Genomic DNA, 20408 nt, shown 5'->3' on the forward strand with positions numbered 1-20408 from the left:
TAGGAAAAAGCTGTTAAGTACCTTGAAAACTATCACAATCATGGTTTTTTGTTTGTTTGTTTTTGTTTTTTTGGAAAAAAGTTCCTGCACATGTTGCTTGAAAAATCTAAATCCAGACCCAAACAGGAACCAAATTTAAGGCTGAAACTTTTTAATCTCTGAAGTGGCAAAGCTGCGCCTGTCATCTCATGAATACCGTTAAATAAATGTATACATTTTCTGCAAAATGAATAAATGATTCCTTAGCATGCATACTACTCTTTTATAATTGTGTCTAGATGTTGCTGTTATTAGCAAAATTTTAAAGAAGGATTAAGTAAGTAGCAGGTTTTGGTCATCACTTATTTTCTCAAATGACCAATCTTCGATTTGCTCTCACAAAATGTGAAGCAACTATTATGTTGGGGAGGCATTTTTTGGCCTTAAAAAAAGCAAGGCGGTCTTTAAAAAAGGTTGAGAAACAATAAACTAAATGATCTATATTTATCTATATCAATATCAGACCCGTGATTTCACTGATACAGGAACTCCCAGAGGAAACTCCCACTATCAGTGCAGATCAGTATTGAGAGTTGCCCGGAGCAGCGAGAAGTTAAGGTTTCTCCAACTTCTGGTAGTTGTTAGAAGCAGGCCCCCAAGGGTCTTTCCTCACTTAAGGCGGAGTCGTTTCCTTTTTCGTTCCGCCCCCTCCCGCCATCTCCTTCATCTTTTTTAAAGATGATCCTCCGCCTCCAGTTAGCTACCTAGCAACCTCCCGGTTTGGCCCCGCCCACCCCGCCGGTTTGGCCCCGCCCAGAGGCTAGGCAGCCGGGCTGAAACACGCTCCTCCCCTTCGTGTGCCCTTTCACCCCCAGGTTCCTTAGTTACCAGCGCGCGGTCCCGGCGTCCTCGTCGTCACCGCCAACCGGCCAAACCATTAGGGTTTGAGACGCTCCGGGGTTGGGAGGGGGACTACGGAAAACATCCCAGCCAAACGCTCTTGCGTCTCTTCCCCTTCCACCTCAGGCCGCCTTTTACCCGGACTGATTCCAAGCAGGGACGAACCACTCTTCTTCACTTTTCCCGTCCGCCAGCATTGCCACTATCTGCTCCTACGCTCACGCTTCTCTCCCCCTCCCGGGCCTGCGAATGGTTCTTTCCCCCCAGTGACAGCGTCTCGAGCCGCTAGGGGGAGGGGGAGAGGGGGCGGGTGTCGGGGCATGAGGGGGGGCTCAACATGGCGCCCGGCGAGTGATTCGTCCCGGATCCCGCCGGTAGTTGCTGAGCCCCGGGGGGGGGGCCTCCGCCCCAGCGCCCCCCGGCCCCCGGCAGCCCCCAGCTCGCTCCCCAGCCGGGGGCAGGCCCGCTCCCCGGGTCACCATGTCCGACTCGGAGGAAGAATGTCAGGACCGGCAGCTCAAAATCGTCTTGCTGGGTGACGGCACCTCTGGAAAGGTCAGTCCGCCCGCCCGCCCGGCCCGGTCCGCCAGACCTTTTCCTAGCTCCGCGCCGGGCGCCTCCCCCTCCCCCTCCCCCAAGACCGACGCCCGGCCTCCCTCCGCCCCTCGGAGGGCCGCGGGAACCCGGGGGCGGGTTCGAATCTCAACTCTGGCCCCGGGGCGGCCCCTCATTCTGGGGCTCTCCTAATCAGGCGGGTGCGGCTTGGGTTTCTGGGGCTCCGGGGACTGTCCGGGCCGAAGTTTAGGGCTGATGATTGCCCATCACTTCAAGGACCCTCGAGGGGCGCGAACCCCGCCCCCCTTTTAAAAAAATTTTTCAATCTGACGACTGTGTAATGGTCGAGCGACGTTCTCCCTACTACGCTTCGGTACCTCCTGCTTTCCCAAAGTCTTGGGCCCCCTCTGTCCTCCTCTTCTTCTCCCCACCCGCCTCTTCCTCTCCCTCCTTCCCTCTCCCCATCCTCATCTATCTCCTCCCCATTATCCTCTCCCTCCTCCCTCCTCCCCAACCTCATTCCCTAGCCCCTGTCTTCCTCCCCTGTCTTATCGTTCTCCTCCCCCAATTTCTCTCAATCTCTCTTCTTCCTCCCTCTCCAAGCTTGTCCCCTTCATTATCTCCTTTCCCTCCTCCCCCTCCCCCTTGCTCACGTTTTCATTCTTCTAATAACCCTCTTTTCTGCTTCTGCCCGTGGACTGGCAGGTCACCACCAGCTGTAAGACCTAGGGTTCACAGCTGGAAGAGACCTTAGGAATAATTGAGTACAACACACTCGTTTTACAGTTGTGGAAACCGAGGCCCCGAGAGGTCACTTGGGTAGTTCAGCTCCACTGCTTTTTCCCAGACTCCACAGTGCTTCCTTTTAGAGTGTTAGGCCTTTGGGGCGTTCCCAAGCGTTATAAGTCCTTAATACTCCTAAATCCTTTTTGCAAATGTTTCATGACCTATTATCTCGGCTATTTACCACGTCTTCCCATCCCTCCCTTAATGATCACTATCATCCCCCTCCAATAATTAATATATATATTTCAGTATTAATTATGAGGATTGACTATTGTTGCTCCTTTGAGGAAATCTTGTATCCAGGTGTCCTGAAGTTTCATTTTCAGCCCCTCCCCCATTCATACAAAATCTTATGAAGTCTCCTAATTCCTAGATTACCAACCCCCTAGGTCGTTGGTTTTTATAACTGAGGTATGGAGATTAATAGAGCCCTGCTTATGAGAGAATTATTGGGAAGATGACTATGAAGGCCATTTCTTCTGTTGTTAGGTTACACATTGACACCACTGTGCGTATTTCTAAGTAAACAGAATTATTCCCTTATTGACTTCAATTAAATCTTATCTATTGTATGGCCTTGTAATTTCATCATCATTTATGATTTTCTCCAGTTTTAATTTCCTGATAGTATTTGGTGTTCTGGTTTCCAAGAGAAGTATCTGCTTCTAATCATAATATTTATTTCTGTTTCTCTAACTTAGAATTCTTATTAGAATTGTAGAATGTTAGATCCCCTGAATAGATGAGAACTCTTTTTATTTCATCTTTGCAGTGGCAGTGCCCAGCATATCACCCTGAACATAGTAGGTACTTAAATATTTGGCTAGAATTTGTGTCATATTTTACCAAGTGTTTTTTCTTCATGTCCAAGCTAGTCCCCATTTGTATAACCCAGTTATGCCATATCATAATTTTTATTTCTTCCATTGGCTTTTCTTAGATTCTTTTTGGAAACAGGATACAAATAATTAGGAAAGAAAGAAGGAATGTTACTGTTTATCAGCCTAGTCTCCTTCCTGTTTGTCTCATCACTTACCCTTCTTTTTTGAGCACCTTAATTTTTCTGCTTATATTAATTACAGCTAAGTGTCTTTGTATAGGCAGATGGTGCAGCTATTACTTAAAATTCAAGAGAAACTTAGAGATATATTTGGGAGGTGGAGCTAACATTGTTTTGGAAATGTAACTTAAAGACTTGAATTTAGGAGTACAATACTGATAATTATGTACCGCCCCTCTTTGAGTTTAAACTTATTTCTTAAAATTAAAATGCCTCATTTTATATAGGTGCCCCCTGGGTAAACTAAGTATAGTGTCTTTTGATTATTATTACTAGATTTGCCCCATATCTAAAAAATGTAAAGCATCAAACCAAAATGTTTCAGCTATCAGTTCAAATTGTTTGAGAAAGATGTTTATCCCATGTCTACTGTTAGAAAATTATGGACTGTGAATCACCATTCATAGTGGCATGGAGTTGTAAGAGATAGACATATTCCTGGAGATTATTGGGAAATTGCCTCCCACTGACACAACTGATTTGTCTTCTAAAGCAAGATGGTAGGGAATGATATGTAAAGTATCTATATTAACATTCCTTGTTCTCTCAAAAGCTGATCATTTTGTCAGTTTTTGCTCAGTCTAAGTCTAAAGTATTAGCTGCTATTAACTGGTAGTCTTTAGAGAATAGTAGTCAATTGGTGTGTCTTTTTATAGGGAGAAAAGACCTTATTGTGCATTTTTCAATATTTTATATTTTTTGACCTGACAGGGGTGCTGTGAGTCTTAATAAATAAATAGCTATAGTGAATTTTGAGGATTTAGGATGAAAATGACATATTGTAAATGAAATTCTTCTGATGCAAAATCATTGTTGTTGAGTTTTTCTTTGATTTTTTAAAAAAAGGCACTTTAGCTTAGTTTATGTATTGGGCTTTATGAAATTATATATATATATACACACATATGTGTGTATAATTTGTTATGTATACATATATAAAAGAAATGATTGTTTTTTCCACTGATTTAGTTTACGGCTTTTTTTTTTTTTGCTGTAAATTAGTTAGTTTAATGATATAGTTAAATGATAGGTGAAAACAAGAGATATGTGTGGAAGGGTTATTTAGCTTAATTCTTTTATTCTACATTAACTCTAATTTTGATGTAGTTTTATCATTCAAGTAAGCAAAAATATTTTTAATTTTATAGTGAATCCTTTTTTATATTGAAAGCAGTGGTTCATTTAAAAATAATTACTGATTGCTTAAATATTTACAAAACTAGTGGTTTTTAAGTTTGAGAATAATCTTTTATGCCCAAAATATTCTGTCAAATGGAATTTAAGGTGCTCTTGTTTATAAATTCCAGTACTGAAATTTGACTAAGTCTTCTTTACTAGTGTTATACTCATGTTGTAATTATCTATAAGTTCTTTCTCTAATTTAAGAGCTGTTTTTCTACTACTCTGGGGAAATGCCTTGTTGGGAAAAGGGTATTAGTGAAACATTGCTTCTGCCCCCTCCCTATTTAAATGATAAATTAAAAAAAAATTGAGTTGTTCCAGTTGACATTGGAAGGTTGATCATTAATTCTTCCTGGATTTATTTTAGAAATATATCTACTGAGAACCTTACATTTTTTGAGCAGCACATTATGATTTTACCTGAATAAGTGTGGTTGTACATATTCTTCTTGTCACACATTTCTTATAAACTGTTTAACTCAGTGCCCAGCACATAGACTTACATAAATGTTAGCTATTCTTCTTAATTTACAGCCTAGGAATGTTATAATCATTGGAATGGAAAGAAGGTAAAAAAAAAATTTGTTGCCAGATGCTTTATTTTAAACTAAAAGTAAATATATTTTCTGAGTGTAACAGTTTAAAATTTTTTTTCCAAATTCAGCCTATTTTTGTAGAGTCAGCAATTTCAAAATATATTGTTTATCATTTTAAATTTTGTTCATGTCTTAAAAGAACATCAAATAAAAGATATTTTTTCCTTTAAAAATAAGGAAAACAATTTAGATTTTCAGACAATTCCCATATAAAATTTTTCCTACTCATTACTTACTTTGCTATCTTATTCATAGCCAAGGATGCCATTTAAATTCTTGGGGCCTTGAGAAATGATATTGAGAATTTTTCATGGCAGTTGCTTTTTTTCAGCTGGTACTTAGGTTAAATGAGATTTATATCTCTAATCTTATTCTTGTTTCCTCCCTTAATTAAATGTCTAGAATCTTATTTTCCTGCAAAGAGAAATTGGTTATTATCAGGGGGCTTTTAGAGATTTAAGAGGCTCAATAGTGTTGTTCCCACTAATGCTGGCAAGTGAAATTTACCAGGTAAGCATTTAAGCTTGCCCCTTACCCTGTCAATGATTAGAGATACTTAAAATTGCTCCTTGGCTTAAAAGATTGTTTAGTAAGATTTTGTACTGGACCTGTTTAAAAAACATGTAAACTAATTTGATTTTGTGCATTTACATTTTATTTCTTCATAGACCTCCTTAGCTACGCGGTTTGCTCAGGAAGCTTTTGGGAAACAGTACAAACAAACTGTAGGACTGGACTTCTTTTTGAAAAGGATAACATTGCCAGGTAAGGGAATATATAATCTCAATATTGAGAGTGATAGAGACAGTAGCACTTGCAAGAAGGGACAGAATTCAGAAATGTGTCAAATGCTCGTATTGATTCTGCACAAAAATTTAAATATAACTAAACTTCTTAGCTTGGGGAGGCATGCACTTCCATAAACATTTCTTACTTTGAAGATAAGCACCCTCGGCATGATGTTTACCAGTTAGTTTTCTGTTTCTATAACAGTGATCATTTTGTACGTGTTATGGGCTGAGAGTTTGTTATGAGGCATTTTCAGAAGGCCATAGAACTGTATTATTTTTAATACATACTTAAAGAGTTCAGGAATACAGATTTGTGTGTGAAAACATTGGGAAAGATGATTTCTTTAAAAATATTTTTTATTTTAGGTCGTCTGTCCTTGTATTTTTGGTTGGGGGATGCTGAGGGGAAAGTATAATGTAGCTATGGAACCACTGTGCTCTAATATGTGAATGCTGTTTTATGCAAGGCAGCATGAAATTGCTGGCATTTAATAGACCACTAAAATTTAGGGTCCCTAGGCACTCATAAAAATACAGTTTGAGCATTCAAGATGTTTCAGTTCACGATGCAAAGAAACTATTTAGATGCCAGTTAAGCACACCGTGTGGAAAATGCAAAGAAATAATAACAGAGTGGTTTCTGCTTTAAGTTTGTTTCTGAACAATTGGAGATTTTAAATGGACTGTTTGTCTAGTTGTGATGGTTCAGTTGTGCATTTGACAGTATTCCATGAAAACATTTTATTTTGGTGAGCATGATGAACTGCATCCCCCTTCAATATATTAATGCTATGAGGAGATTGAAGTAAAACTTGCAAATTTAAAAGCATCTTTGCTATGTAGGTGATAGAGTTGATATATTAATGACATTGAAAATCAGGATAACTTGAGTGAAGTCTGTCCAGCTTTTCTCTGTTTAAAAATGTATATGTATTTGATAACAAAGCTATGCATTTTGTTACTATTATTCTTCTAATAAGATTTATCAGCATTTCCCCCCCAAAAAATAGACTGTCATAGGTGTACAACATGAAGAAGAAAACTCTGTTCTTTCAAGCTTTACTCTTATTCCATTATTGTTCTTGAAGAGGTTAGTAAGAATTGTTTGAATATTTTGTTCGTTTTTTTAAAAAATATTAAAATGACAATCTAATTTTGTTTTTATTGTTCCCACCATCATAGACCATAAGTACAATATGCATAATACTTAACAGCAGTCACTAGTGGAATATGCCTGCTGTGAAATGGTATTTTTATAAAAGTTTTCCCCCCATGCCAGCTGTTGTATTGAGCTTCTGTATGTACAGTATTTAGCTATTAACCATTCCTGTTGGATTGGAGAATTTCTTAAAGACTCCATCCTTCTTCGTTGTTTTATTATCAATTCCTTAAACTTAAAAAAAAAAATCTAAGAACTCAAAAGCACAGTCATCAGCTACAAAATAGACTTATAGTTTTTGCTGGTTTTTCTGTTTTTTTTCTATATATTTACATATGTATACATATATAATTGAAAATGTCATATCTATTCTACAGCAAACTAATATTAGAAGCATTTTTTGACAAACATTTTTGTTTACTTTGTCTACAAAATAATCTTTGACTGTTTACACATTTATAGACTTATAATATGTATTTTGTGTCTTAGTGTAATATCAGAAAGTACTTAAGAGCCAACTTTAGGAAATGTGTACTCTTAGTGAATATATTTTAATTTTCCTGATTAAGATTTTGTTTTGATGGGCTAAGTTCCAAAGGGGGGAAAAAATCTTGTGTTGTTTTTTTCAAAGCCACTAAGTTTGATGCTGCTTAATGGGTACACATTTCAGCAGGAAAAATACTCTTCAATCTATTTTAATTTGTGCAGTTGAAATTAAAAGGAATATATATTAAGAAATTTATAGATGATTAAAATTACATAATGTATTTTTATAGTTTTACTATAACTTAACTTATCAGCATCAAAGTAAAATATTGTGGGCTGAATGTTTTTATTTTGCTAAAAATATTGCATGGGATACAATGAAAATTAAAATATAACTAAGTATAATTATAACCAATAGAATTTGTTAGAATTCTGATAAAGCTTTTGATTCTTCCCAGTCCAGCAGCTATAGTTCCTCTTCATGTAACTTTTTCAAGTCTGTTTCTTTCCAAATACTGATCTATTTCAGTTTATTTCATGATCCAGTGTGCTGTATAGTCTGGATGCAGCCACTGTGCAGATCTTACTGCTTAAAATAGTGTATCTGTTAGTCAGAGGTTCAGCTGATAGAAGTGCTTAAGAGCCATAGTCAAAATACTTTCAGGAAGGTTGTGGGTACAGTCCAGTAAACAGGGTTCTTCTGTGAAAAGGATTTTTAAGTTTTTAGTACAAGAAGTGGGCAGACTTGTGTTTTCGGTTCCATCTTGACTTTGCAGAACTTTAAGTAAGGTTAACCAAGGCACCTTTGACAAGGTTACTGTTTTGTCCCTTCGGTGGCTTTAATTTAAATGGAAAGAAACCTACCTGTCTTTTGTCCCCATTTTCCCCTTCCTTCAACTTTGTACAAATAATTTCTTAGAAAAAAAAAGAATGAAAAAATATTTTCGCTTTAAATCTAATTGTTGGCAATTTAACTAAGATTCTTTATTGATAGGCAATTTCAGATTAAGTGATTAGGAATTCAAGAACCAAACCACTGAGGTTTTACTCTGCATGATTGAATTATTTTAATGTTCATTTTTAGCTTTATAGCTTGGAAAATGACCAGTTAATAGAGGACTTTGTATGTATATTACCTTACGAATGAAAATATTCACTTGAACCTCATCTTTTAAATTTGATTTTGACAGCAGAGTAATCTCTCCTGATTTTTCATTCTTTTTGAAATCAGCAAATAATTTAAGAATGTGAAATGATATATGAAGTTGAATGTTTATCTTTTACATTTATAGGATATCAATTCTCAGTCTGCTTATCAATAGCTATTCATATGTTTATAAAAACTTTATTTGGAAAGCTTTTTTTATTTCATCAATGGTATATGAAATTGGTATGTTTTTAATTAGATGGTAGAAATTATATGAAGATGATAATCCTAAAGTCACTGCCTAGTTTGTTCAAAATATTATACATATGTAATTCTGGTTATGGTAAATTAAAAAAAACACAAATATAACCCAATACTTCTGGCTGTGGGAATAAAGGAATAGGGATTTCTTCCAGTGGGCAAAGTGTCATATATTGAATATTTGTCAAAGCTTTATGTAAAAACACCTTTAAAATTATTTGTTAATAAAATACCATTTTCCTCCCATAAGATAATACAAATTATTCTCAGCTATTTAGCAAATAATTGAGAGCATTGTCTGTTATCTAGCAGGCTTATGATAATGTTGAGATTGATTAACACTAGAGATGGTTAGTACTGTTTGATCACTATATTCACATCATCTGTATGAAAAAAAGTTCTTTCAGCTTCAAGAAATTTAAAGATTTTTAGATTTTTTAAAGGATCATTTTATAGATAGGGCAATCACAAACATTTTATTCTGCCTATGGTTTAGGCAGACTTCAATCTTAATTTAGATTTCCTTAAGTCATAGTTTCAGCAGTAGAATCTTAATAGTATTTGGTTACTGTTCTATGTGTTGAATGTGTCTGTATGTGGGAGTGATGAAGGGTGATAAACTTCAGTAGCTCTTATTAATGCTAATGGAAGTTCCTCAAGTAAATCCTCTGCACATTGGCCAGAGAACAGACTTGACTATGTCTAAATAATGGAAAGATTGTAATATAAACTCACAGCACTCATAGTTAAGGCTAAAACTTTTCTGGAGACTCAAATAATTTGATTTTTCTTATTTCTGTATTAGTATGATTTGTCTAAAATTTTCATTGTAAATTTGAATATCATAATTTTATATTCTCTAAGTTGTTTTACATGGATACATTTTCTTTATCGTAGATTCATTTATCATGGAACTTTGTGATATCCATTTCTAAAAAAGTATAATTTATATATTTAGTGCACTTTTACTCTTGGTTTTCCTGATTTTCACATGGGTCTAAAAGGTTTATTTGTCGATGAGGCTCGTTTTGAATTTATGATTTGGAATATACTTGATTTTTTTTATACATGCTCTGCCCAGTTTTATTAAATGATATAATTTATTTAATAGGCAATTCCTGAATATATGTTAGAGAATTGTGATACTGTAAATTTGTTGTTTGAAACTTTATATACTCAAATTTCTTATAAATTCCTTTTACATTTAAATATTGCTTTTAAGAACAATGTAATGGAACATGTGTATAGAGTCAGATAGCCATCTGACTACTTATAGGATCATATAAGCCTTTTAGAGGCTGCATTTTAGTTATGTTTCTGACTATGTGATTTGATGATGCAAAGAAGAAACTTTTAGTAATGGATTTTGTTATAGCAAGGATCTTCATTTTTGAGTGTTATTGTCAAGTATGTTGTTTTATTGATTATTCTCTGAACACGTGAACTTCTGACTATCATGTCATTTACTTAAAACCTTATGATATTCATATTAGCAAAAAATCATATATTCTTGTACTACTCTAGAAATTTGTACCTTATATTTTTATAATGTTTTAATATTCAGTAACCACAGAATTCGGTAAATAGAATTTTTTTTGGTGTATTCTCTTAGAACCTAAGACTTTTTGATAGTTTCTATTAGTAGAGTTGAGGTATATTACTGGTTTTCTTGATGCTACTAAAGATTAAGGAATTAACAACTACAGAGTTTCCATTTTTTTTTATTAAAGTGTCTTTTTCATATCATAGAAAACATGCCTTATTGTATTCTGTTTTTCTTTTTTATTCTTTTCCCTTTTTCTGTTTGTTCTTTTTTTCTGAATTTTGTAGGCACATATAAAAAACCCCCCTGATTTTGTCACATTTGTGATTTTACATTTTTCAGTAGGCATGAAGTTCGGTGTGATACGAAGAATTTCTTAAAAAATTAAAATTTCCTTGCCCATCACTCCCATTATTTTGAGAGGACTCAGCTTCATTGGATTGGGACAAAGGTGTAAGCACATAAATCCCTACTGTGATCTATTATGGTAGCTTTACCCCAGGAATTCAAATATCTGACCTCATGAGCCTGTAGACTAAGAGGGAAATTGTTTACCGAAGATATTTATTATCCTTTTGGAATTTGGTCAGTCCAAATGCTACTTGGTATTTTATTTTTGCTTAATTTTATGTTTATTTTTGTTTCAGGAAACCTTAATGTTACTCTACAAGTTTGGGATATAGGAGGGCAAACAATAGGCGGCAAGATGTTGGATAAATATATCTATGGAGCACAGGTACAGTAAAATAGTGAAACTTAATAACTCAATATATTATAGTGAAAATTTTGCTTTTTTAAAAATTAAGTTATTCTTAAGACCTCTATTTTGGTCAGAGAAGAAGGAAATTTTGTTAAGACATTTCATATAGATTTGTGGTCAGATGTTTTCATTATGTACAATAAAGTGATGTTGAAAGTAGTTTGTTGGTATTACATATTATTAATACTTGTTTATCTTGTACATCTTTCACATAATACATGCTTTTATTTCAAGGTTTTGTTATAAGTAATTGAGAATCTTAAATGATTTTGGATATTCATGAGTTACGAATATAAACTTCAAGAACCATGTGGTTCCCGACAGACAGACAGACACACACACCCCTTTCTCCCACCTATCCTATTTTCTTACAAATTTACTCTTTAACATGTATTCTTCAATCCAGTGACACTGGCTGCCCTCCATTCCAACTACTGATCTCCCTGACATCCTTTAAGTCCCAACTAAATCCACCCCCCCCCCCCAAATCTCACTATTACCTAGAAAGCCTTTTCCAACCCCTCTTAATTCCAGTTCCTCCTCTGTTATTTTCTATTTATACTGTATAGAGCTTGCTATGTATATATTTGTGTGTTGTTTCCCCATTAGATTGTAAGCTCCTTAACGGCAGGACCAAGCTTTGCCTTTTTTTATATCCTCTGGGATTAGCACTGTGCCTGGCACATACTAGGTGCTTAATAAATGTTTATTGATTGATTGGAGGAGACAGGTAGAGGAGGATAATTAAGAGAGATCTTATTGATTAAATTTAGAAAGTGAATAGAATTGCTAGAGAAAAGAAAAGGAAGCTTCTAGTGAGTCAGCAAACATTTATCAAGTACTTACTGTGGGACTGGGATTGTGCTAAGCACTGGGGCAATAAAAAGAAAGGCAGAAAGAACTTATATTTTAATAGAGGAGACAATATGTATGTAAGTATGTATAATGCCATAAGATGCTTTACTAAATATTGGCAGATTCATAGAAAATGAGTGAGATTATTAAACGAAATTAAATGTATGTGAGAGCCGTGTGTGGTCGAGCTACATATGTCACTGTGTTAAGGTTAAATGTGTGTTCAGTCATTGAGCAAGATTTTATTAGGCTCAGTGTTGTAGAACAAAAAGAAAGGCAAAAAGCTATTCCTCAGGGAGCTTACATTCTACTGATAGAGACTACTTGTAAATGACTAGGTACCTGTAAGATATAGACAGAGCAGATGGTAACCTGAGAGGTGTTTAACCTTATACTAGAAATAGTAAGAATCTTTATATTAATAATAAGAATGCTTTGTAATTTTATAGTGCATTACAGTGTACCAACTATTTAATGTTAACTCATTGTAAAGGAAGAAAAAATTATTTTTAGTAACTTTTTTATGCCAAAATCTACCTTTTTGCCTTGTCTGGATTGATACAGATAAGATAAAACAGTATAGTAATGAAGTTCTAAATTATTTAATTGTAAAACTTTTTATTTTTTGCATTCAATCCCAAATTTGTGTGTTCATTGTATTTACTCTGAAGAATGGTGTCTCATGTATGTTTGGGCAAATTGCTGCCAATTTAAGTACTTAGAAATGTGGCCAGCTATTGGATAGTGCAGTGTAACTATTATAGTAGATTTATATTAAATTTATCTTGAACACATGGTCTTTAGTAAAAATGTTCTTTATTTTTTATTAATTAAGTTATTTGAACATGCTTTTTTTTTCTCCTTCCTTTTTTTGCTCTTATCATACATTTTTCTTGAATTTCAGTTAGTCGTAGCTTTTTCAATTCATATAATGTAATGAGACATTAGTTGACATTTCCCTGGGATCAAACCTTTAATTACCAGTAATCTCCAATTAATTCTTTATTGAAGTTTGGTCCCTAAAGTAAGGCAATCCTAGTTGGGACTATGAAGAACTTATGTGTAATAAACATAATTTTGTTACCTGAAGTTTGAAGCAGTTTGAATTTCCACATATTATTCATAAGTACATATATAGATCTAGCAGACTATTTGCAAAATGCCGTTTCCTCTATAAGATATAGATAGATGAATGAAATCTGGCATTAAAGCCATGTCTTAATTTTTAAAACCATTTCCACCTTTTGTTTTACAGAAGCTGTACTGAGCATCTGTGTATTAGTACTGTTAGTAATACTGTATTTAGACTTGAGTATAGTAACCCTTTTTCCTTTAGCATCTTTTATTCTCTTATCTATTAGCTATTTTTCTTGAGTAGTTGAGTGTTAAAGAACATGGGGATAATGATTCCCATATATAGGACCTACCTTTTTTTTTTTTTTTTTTTAGTAAGGCAGTTGGGGTTAAGTGACTTGCCCAGGGCCCCACAGCTAGTAAGTGTTAAGTGTCTGAGGCTGGATTTGAACTCAGGTACTCCTGAATCCAGGGCCGGTGCTTTATCTACTGCGCCACCTAGCCACCCCAGGACCTACCTTTTTGAAAGTTTGCAAGCTAAAGTGGGTCAAATGTATCACACATTGGTATATAGATACCACCTTGTTATTGCTATCACAGAATTTCAGAATTGGAAAGGATCTTTTCATTCATATCGTTCAGTGCATGCCCCTCAAAAAAGAATTTCTGCTATCAAATTTATGTTGTTGTTGAGTTGTTTTTCAGTTGTATCTTACTCTTTGTGACCCCATTTGGGTTTTTCTTGGCAAAGGTACTGGTTCGCCATTTCCTTCTCTAGCTCATTTTACAGATGAGGAACTGAGGCAAACAGGATTAAATGGCTTGCCCAGGGTCACACAGGTAGTAAATGTCTGAGACCAGACTTGAACTCAGGAAGATAAGTCTTCCTGACTCTATTCCCAACACTCTCTCCACTTCACCAGCTGGTTGCCCTAATCATAAACATAGATTTAGGAACCTCAGAGGACATCTCTGAATGAATACACACCAGCAGTCAGGAAGACTGGCACTCTATCCACTGTGTCACCTAATCGAGATAACATAAACCCAGCATTCTGCAAACCTTAAGAACTGTGGAAATCGTAGTTTTTATTATCATTATTGTCTAGCAAGTGGTGTTATATTTGTATTCCCAGCACCTGACGCAATCTATACTTGTTGATTGATTGGTCAGCCATGTTCTGTTTGAAGAGTTACAGTGACGGGTAATCCTCTAACTTGAAACAGCCCATTTCATTCTTGGTTTGTTAGGAAGTTTTTTCTGGCATCAAACCAATACATTTTTCCATCATGAGTCCTTTAGAATTTTATTGGATCATCGTATTGATCGGAGTAACCAAGTCTTTCACAGTTGATCATCATTACAAGATTGCTGTTACTGTGCACTGTGATTTCCTGGTTCTTTTCACTTCACTTTGCATCAGTTCATATAGGTCTTACCATGTTTTTCTGAAACCAGCTCTTTTGTCATTTCTTATAGCACAGTAGTATTCCATCACAGTCATACAGTGTTCCATCTCAATCATATGCCACAACTTGTTTAGCCATTCCCCAGCTGATGAACATTACCACATTTTCTCATTGTTTGCTACCACAAAAAAGCTGCTATAAATATTATTGTACATATAGGTTCTTTTCTTCCTTCTTTGATCTCTTGGGTCAAAGGGTACGCACAGTTTCACAGCCTCTTGGGTATAGTTCCAAATTGTTCTCTAGAAGGGCTAAACCTATTCACTAATGCACTAGCTGTTCATTAGTGTACCCATTTTCCCCTCATCCCCTCCTTCGTTTGTCATTTTGGATAGGGGTGTGATAGTTGCTTCAATTTGCATTTTTCTATTTTTTCACATGACTATAGATAGCTTTGATATCTTCTGACAATTGTCTGTTTATATCTCTTGAACATTTATCAATTGGGGAATAGTTTTTATTTTTATAAATTTGATTCAGTTTTGTACTCAGTATATATTTGAGAAGTGAGGCCTTTATCAGAGAATAAATTTTAGTGTTTTTTGATATTACTTCATTATCTATGGTACCTTTTATCAAAATAATTCAATCAGAGGACCTGAGTTTTGATTCTTGATTTGTTAGTTATACTACTTGTGACCTTAGTAAGTTAACCTATCTGGGTTTTAGTTTCCTCATTGCACAATGAATGGGTTGGATTAGATGACTTCTAAGTTCCTTTCTAACTTTAAACATATGAATCCTTATAATGCTTTGTTTCCCCCCTCCTCACCACACTTTTTTTTTTTTTTTTGCGGGGCAATGGGGGTTAAGTGACTTGCTCAGGGTCACACAGCCAGTAAGTGTCAAGTGTCTGAGGCTGGCTTTGAACTCAGGTCTCCTGAATCCAGGGCCAGTGCTTTATCCACTGTGCCACCTAGCTGCCCCCTCACCACACTTTTTACCCCAAGAGATTGAGCAGCAGCAATTTATTGAGCAGTCTCATTCAACTCAAGATTGGAATAACCTAAAATGAAGAAAAAGATATCTTTTAATGAGAAGCAGTGCTAAGAATTGACTTATTTACTAGTTAGATTTCTAGATTTTAACATTTTTAAGAGTCTCCAGAAAAATGTTATAGGCTATTTTTCCTAGTGGTTAGGAGCAAATACACAGCTCGTAGTGTTTAGTGCTCTGTAACCTGTGGCTAACAGGCTAATAACAAACCTCAGTTGGGATGCTTCATTTTGGTAGCTCTTTCCATTTTGGCATCTAAGTGGTTTGCAAATACTGCCCAGCTGAGCTGCCATAAAACTGGTGAAGTAGAGTCGTTTGTAAAGTGGAACACAACAGCTATTGTGTGTCAGTATCCCACACAGATGTACTTTATCACCAACAAAAGAATTTAGAATTTAGTACTTTTGTACTAGTTTAAGACCAAGTCAATCCAAAAACCTAGTTGCTGAACACTCGCCTCTCTCTTTTTAATATGTATTTTTATGTAGTTGGGGTTTTGCCTCCTTATAACTTATGCAATTTAAAAAACTTCACTTAAATATTAGTATTCTTTTTTCAAGCTGCTATTTATGTGTCCAAGTATAACACATACCAACAAATGAAAAACAAATTAAATATTGTATAAGTTGCATATTTTATCTTGCATTTTTATGTAAAATTAAGCTAAATTATTTATGTAGTATTTATAGAAGATGTTCTTGCTGTTTTGGAAAGATAATTTTTTGCCATTAATGAGACTAAATAGCTAATAAATGTATAATTAATACCATGAACATTCTATGTGATTCTCAAATACACTAGCACTTCTAAAGCAGTGATAAATTAATTCTGTTACAAATATGAGATCATTTGATTTAAACGTGTTTTATTGGGAGTTAGTCTTAGCTTTGTTAATAACTATGTAGTAACTTAAGTAAATTACTTAGCTTCCTTGGGCCTTAGTTTCCTTTTTCTGTGACATATGATCTCTAAGTTATTTTCTAGTTCTTAATTCTATGAACCTGTGTTTTTTGAGGTAGGAATAAAAGAATAAATCATGGTTTATCCTAGTTTGTCCCCTTTGAATAACAAGGTTGCCATTATTGGGAGGCAAGATAAAGTTTGGCTGTGTTATTTATTATCTATGTGATTTTGGGCAGATCACTTCTTTGGGCCTCAGTTCTTTCATTTGCAAAATGAGGGGGCTGAATTAGCTACTCTATAGGACTACTAACTCTAAATACTGTGATATTCTTTTTGTTTATTTGATTTCTGGACAGAGGTATAGCTGGATTTTTTTGTTTTGGTAGGGAAAAGTTAGCATAACCCCAGATAATGGAATCATTGCTTCATGTATTCAACAGTTCTAGGTATTAGAGAGAATTGACATTTTTGATGTTTGTTTTAAGGACTAACAGCCATTGGAATCTAAGTAAGTCTCATCACATGTTCAGTTTTAGTGTTATGAAATTAAATATTTTATTTCAACAAGTCTTAGGATACAGATAGGGTCGAGACTTCTGATTTCATAGATGTAGGAAACTCCCAGGTGAAGAAACATCTTATTCTAGTGTAAGTCAGCACCTTGTCTACAACTTAGAGCCTTACAGAATCTAAAGCACTGAGAGGTCACACAGCCAATATGAATCATGAGTCATCTATCAACTGGATTGTTTAATGTTGTGGAGACCATTTGTTTTCCAATCAGCATCATTATTTTCTTTGTGTTTGTAGGTATCTGTATAAATTGAAGCATAGGATATGAATGAATAAATGCTTGGTCAGGTAGATATCTGCATCTGAATGGAGGGATGGATTCTTCCTTCTTGTCTTATGTTCTAACAGGTACATAATGGTGCCACAGAAACATTGGTTGTTTAGACCAGTAGTTTTTCAGATTGTACACCTAAGTCTTCAGGAAATAACTCTAGTCTGGAAGTTGTGATCATAAAAGGCATATTTATTTTTCTTACCTCCAGGTCTTTATCTTATCCTGATCCTGAGTTGATTTTCTAGTGGGCAAAAAAATCAATGTAGACAGGTTCCAAAACCTCCAAGTATGGTGCAAAGTTTATAAATTGTGTACCTAACTATTACTAGGCAAGATAAGTCTTTGTAAGGAAGTTCTCTCCTAAATGTGGTGCCCAGTTATTTAATATCAGACATGAGAGTTATATTGAAAAGGCTTCTTTGGAGTTGAGACCTGAAGATAATTTTTTTTTCCCTGAAAATTTTATTGATGCCTTTTATTTTTCTTCACAGACATTTCACAGAATCCCCTTGTCCCCACAAAGAATTGCAGTTAAACAAAACCAGATCTATTAGCAATGGCAACACTGTGCAACCATAAATTCCTACTTTTCTATTGAGAGGGAGATATATTTTTTAATCTGTCTTCTGAACATTGCCTTTCATCTAAGTTTAGCTGAGTTTCCTTGTGCTTTTCATTTGTATTATTGTAGTCATTTTATATGTAGATATATACATAGGTATATGTATACATAAACATATACATGTTCTCTTGTTTGTAACTTTCTTTGCTCAGGAGAAGTTCATATAAATCTGTTCATGTTTCTTTGAATTACTCTTATGTGTTGTTTCTTAGGGTATAGTTATATTCTATTACATTTATATACAGCATCACCTTCAGCTATTTCACAAATAGGCACCTGTTTTCTCTGTCTCTGTCTCTCAGCCATCTGCCTTGCTCCCTCGCCACCCTACCTCACAGTTTGTTGCCATGAATACTTTATTACATATGGGATCTTTCTTAGATCTCTTTGTTGTACATATTTAGTGGAATTGCTGGTTCAGAGGGTATGAATAATTTACAGGCTTTTTTCTTGAGTAATTCCAAATTGTTTTTCAGAACAGTTGGACCAAATCATGTCATTTAGACCAAATATATTGGTGTCCCTGTCTTACTATAGCCCTTTAAGCTCTATTTCCGCCTTTATTATCTTTCCAAATTTCAGTACGAGGGGAAATCTTGGAATTAAAAAAAAATCCTTTTCTTTTATTAGTGATTTGGAGTATTTTTTCATTAATGACTTGTAATTAAAAAAATTTCTTTTTTGGCGGGGCAGTGAGGATTAAGTGACTTGCTCAGTAGTATCTGAGGACCGATTTGAAGTCAGGTCCTCCTGAATCCAGGCTTTATCCATTGGGTCACCTAGCTGCCCCCAGTGACTTGTAATTCTTTTAGAAATTATTCCTTTCTGGGGCAACTAGGTGGTGCAGTGGATAAAGCACCGGCCTTGGATTCAGGAGAACCTGAGTTCAAATCTGGCCTCAGACACTTGACACTTACTAGCTGTGTGACCCTGGGCAAGTCACTTAACCCTCATTACCCTGCAAAAACAAAACAAAACAAAAAAAAAGAAAATTGTTCCTTTCTATTGATTACCTACCTATTGGAAAATATTTCTTGGTTTTGTGTATTTGTATTAATTTCCTATGTATTTTAGATAACTGACTTTTATCTGAAATATTTAATGCAAAGATTTTTCCCTCATTCAACAATTGGTACAGCCTAGGTTCATTGATTTAATTTGTAGAAAATGTTTTTAAATTTAACATAATCATAATTGTTTTATCCTTTGTGATCTCTTTCTATTATTTGATTATGAATTCTAGCAAAATCTGCAAAATCATTTTCTTCTCTTTTCATCTAATTTTAAAGTGATATAAAATTTTATTTTTAGGTCACTGAAACTTTTTTTCCTGTTCATTGCCCATGATGTAGCATAAATTTATTTTCTGCCAAGCTACTCTTTAACTTTTCCTCCAGTTCTTGTAGAATAGGGAATCTTTTACAGTTGCTTGTCTTCTTGGGTTTTTCATTAATTTTCTCATCAATCAATAATCACTTATTATGTGTCCTCATGTGCCAGGAACTGTGCTATACCCAGGGAATACTAAATAAAAAATATAATAATCTTCGTTCCCAAAGAGACCCCAAAGAGGTGTAAGGATGGGGACAACATGTTTACAAATAACTAAATGGAGGTTATGCTTGGAGATACAGTGAGCCAGCAGGGTACAGTAGGAGAAGCTGACACTGGAGTCAGGACCTTGGTTCAAATCCCACTTCTGACATGTAGTACCTTAGTTACTAACCTCCATGAGCCTCAGTTTCCTTATCTGTAAAATCGTTGGGGAGGGGGTTGGACTGTAAAACTTCTGAGATTCCTTCTAACTTTTGATCTATAATCTTATGAAATACAGAAAGGTTGGGGGGGGGGGCTGGGAGAATTAAGAAAGACTTCTTGAATGAGGATGTTCTTGTGTTGATTCTTGAAGGGAGCTACAGGTTCCAGGAGTTAGTAATGAGGAGGTGAAACATTCCAGGCATGGGTAACAGACTGTGAAAAGGAGGTGGGGATTGGGATTGTCTGATGATCGGGAATAACAAATAGGGCCATGAAGCTGGAGTATAGACTATGTAAGAGGGGAACATGGGTAATCAACCAGAAAGTTAGGCTGGAACTTGGCTGTGAATCAGTCTACAAGAAGTACTTATTAAGCTCCTATCATGTGCCAGGGCCTGTGTTAGACTTTGTGAATACAAAGTTTAAAATGAAATGGTTCCTACTCTCAAGGACTTCATATTCCATTAGGGTAGATTGTGTGTGTGTATGTGTAAATGTATATAACTACATATATAATGTATATGTGCATATATTCATATTCATATACACATATACATATGTATGCACATGTAAAGCAAATACAAGGTAATTTTTTTGTCACAGGCTCTAACAGCTGGGGGTATCAAGAAAGGCTGTGTGGAGAAGGTGGTACCTTAGCTGAGTTTTGAAAGGAACTAG

General features: G+C 35.4%; 1 protein-coding gene across 2 annotated transcripts in view; it reads left to right on the top strand.

Moving 5' to 3' along the window:
* Positions 1 to 1199: 1199 nt before the first annotated feature.
* Positions 1200 to 20408, top strand: part of RAB28 (RAB28, member RAS oncogene family) — a 126896-nt gene continuing 107687 nt past the window's right edge. The window contains exons 1-3 of one of the 2 annotated variants that reach the window (XM_043973173.1): positions 1200 to 1434; positions 5727 to 5823; positions 11093 to 11181. In XM_043973173.1, coding sequence (XP_043829108.1) covers positions 1360 to 1434; positions 5727 to 5823; positions 11093 to 11181 — 261 coding nt within the window. In that variant the 5' untranslated portion in view covers positions 1200 to 1359. The remainder of the gene's footprint in view (positions 1435 to 5726; positions 5824 to 11092; positions 11182 to 20408) is intronic. The other variant, XM_043973171.1, reaches the window with a different exon arrangement.

This window comes from Dromiciops gliroides, chromosome 6 (assembly GCF_019393635.1).
Source record: "Dromiciops gliroides isolate mDroGli1 chromosome 6, mDroGli1.pri, whole genome shotgun sequence".
Taxonomy (NCBI): Eukaryota; Metazoa; Chordata; class Mammalia; order Microbiotheria; family Microbiotheriidae; genus Dromiciops; species Dromiciops gliroides.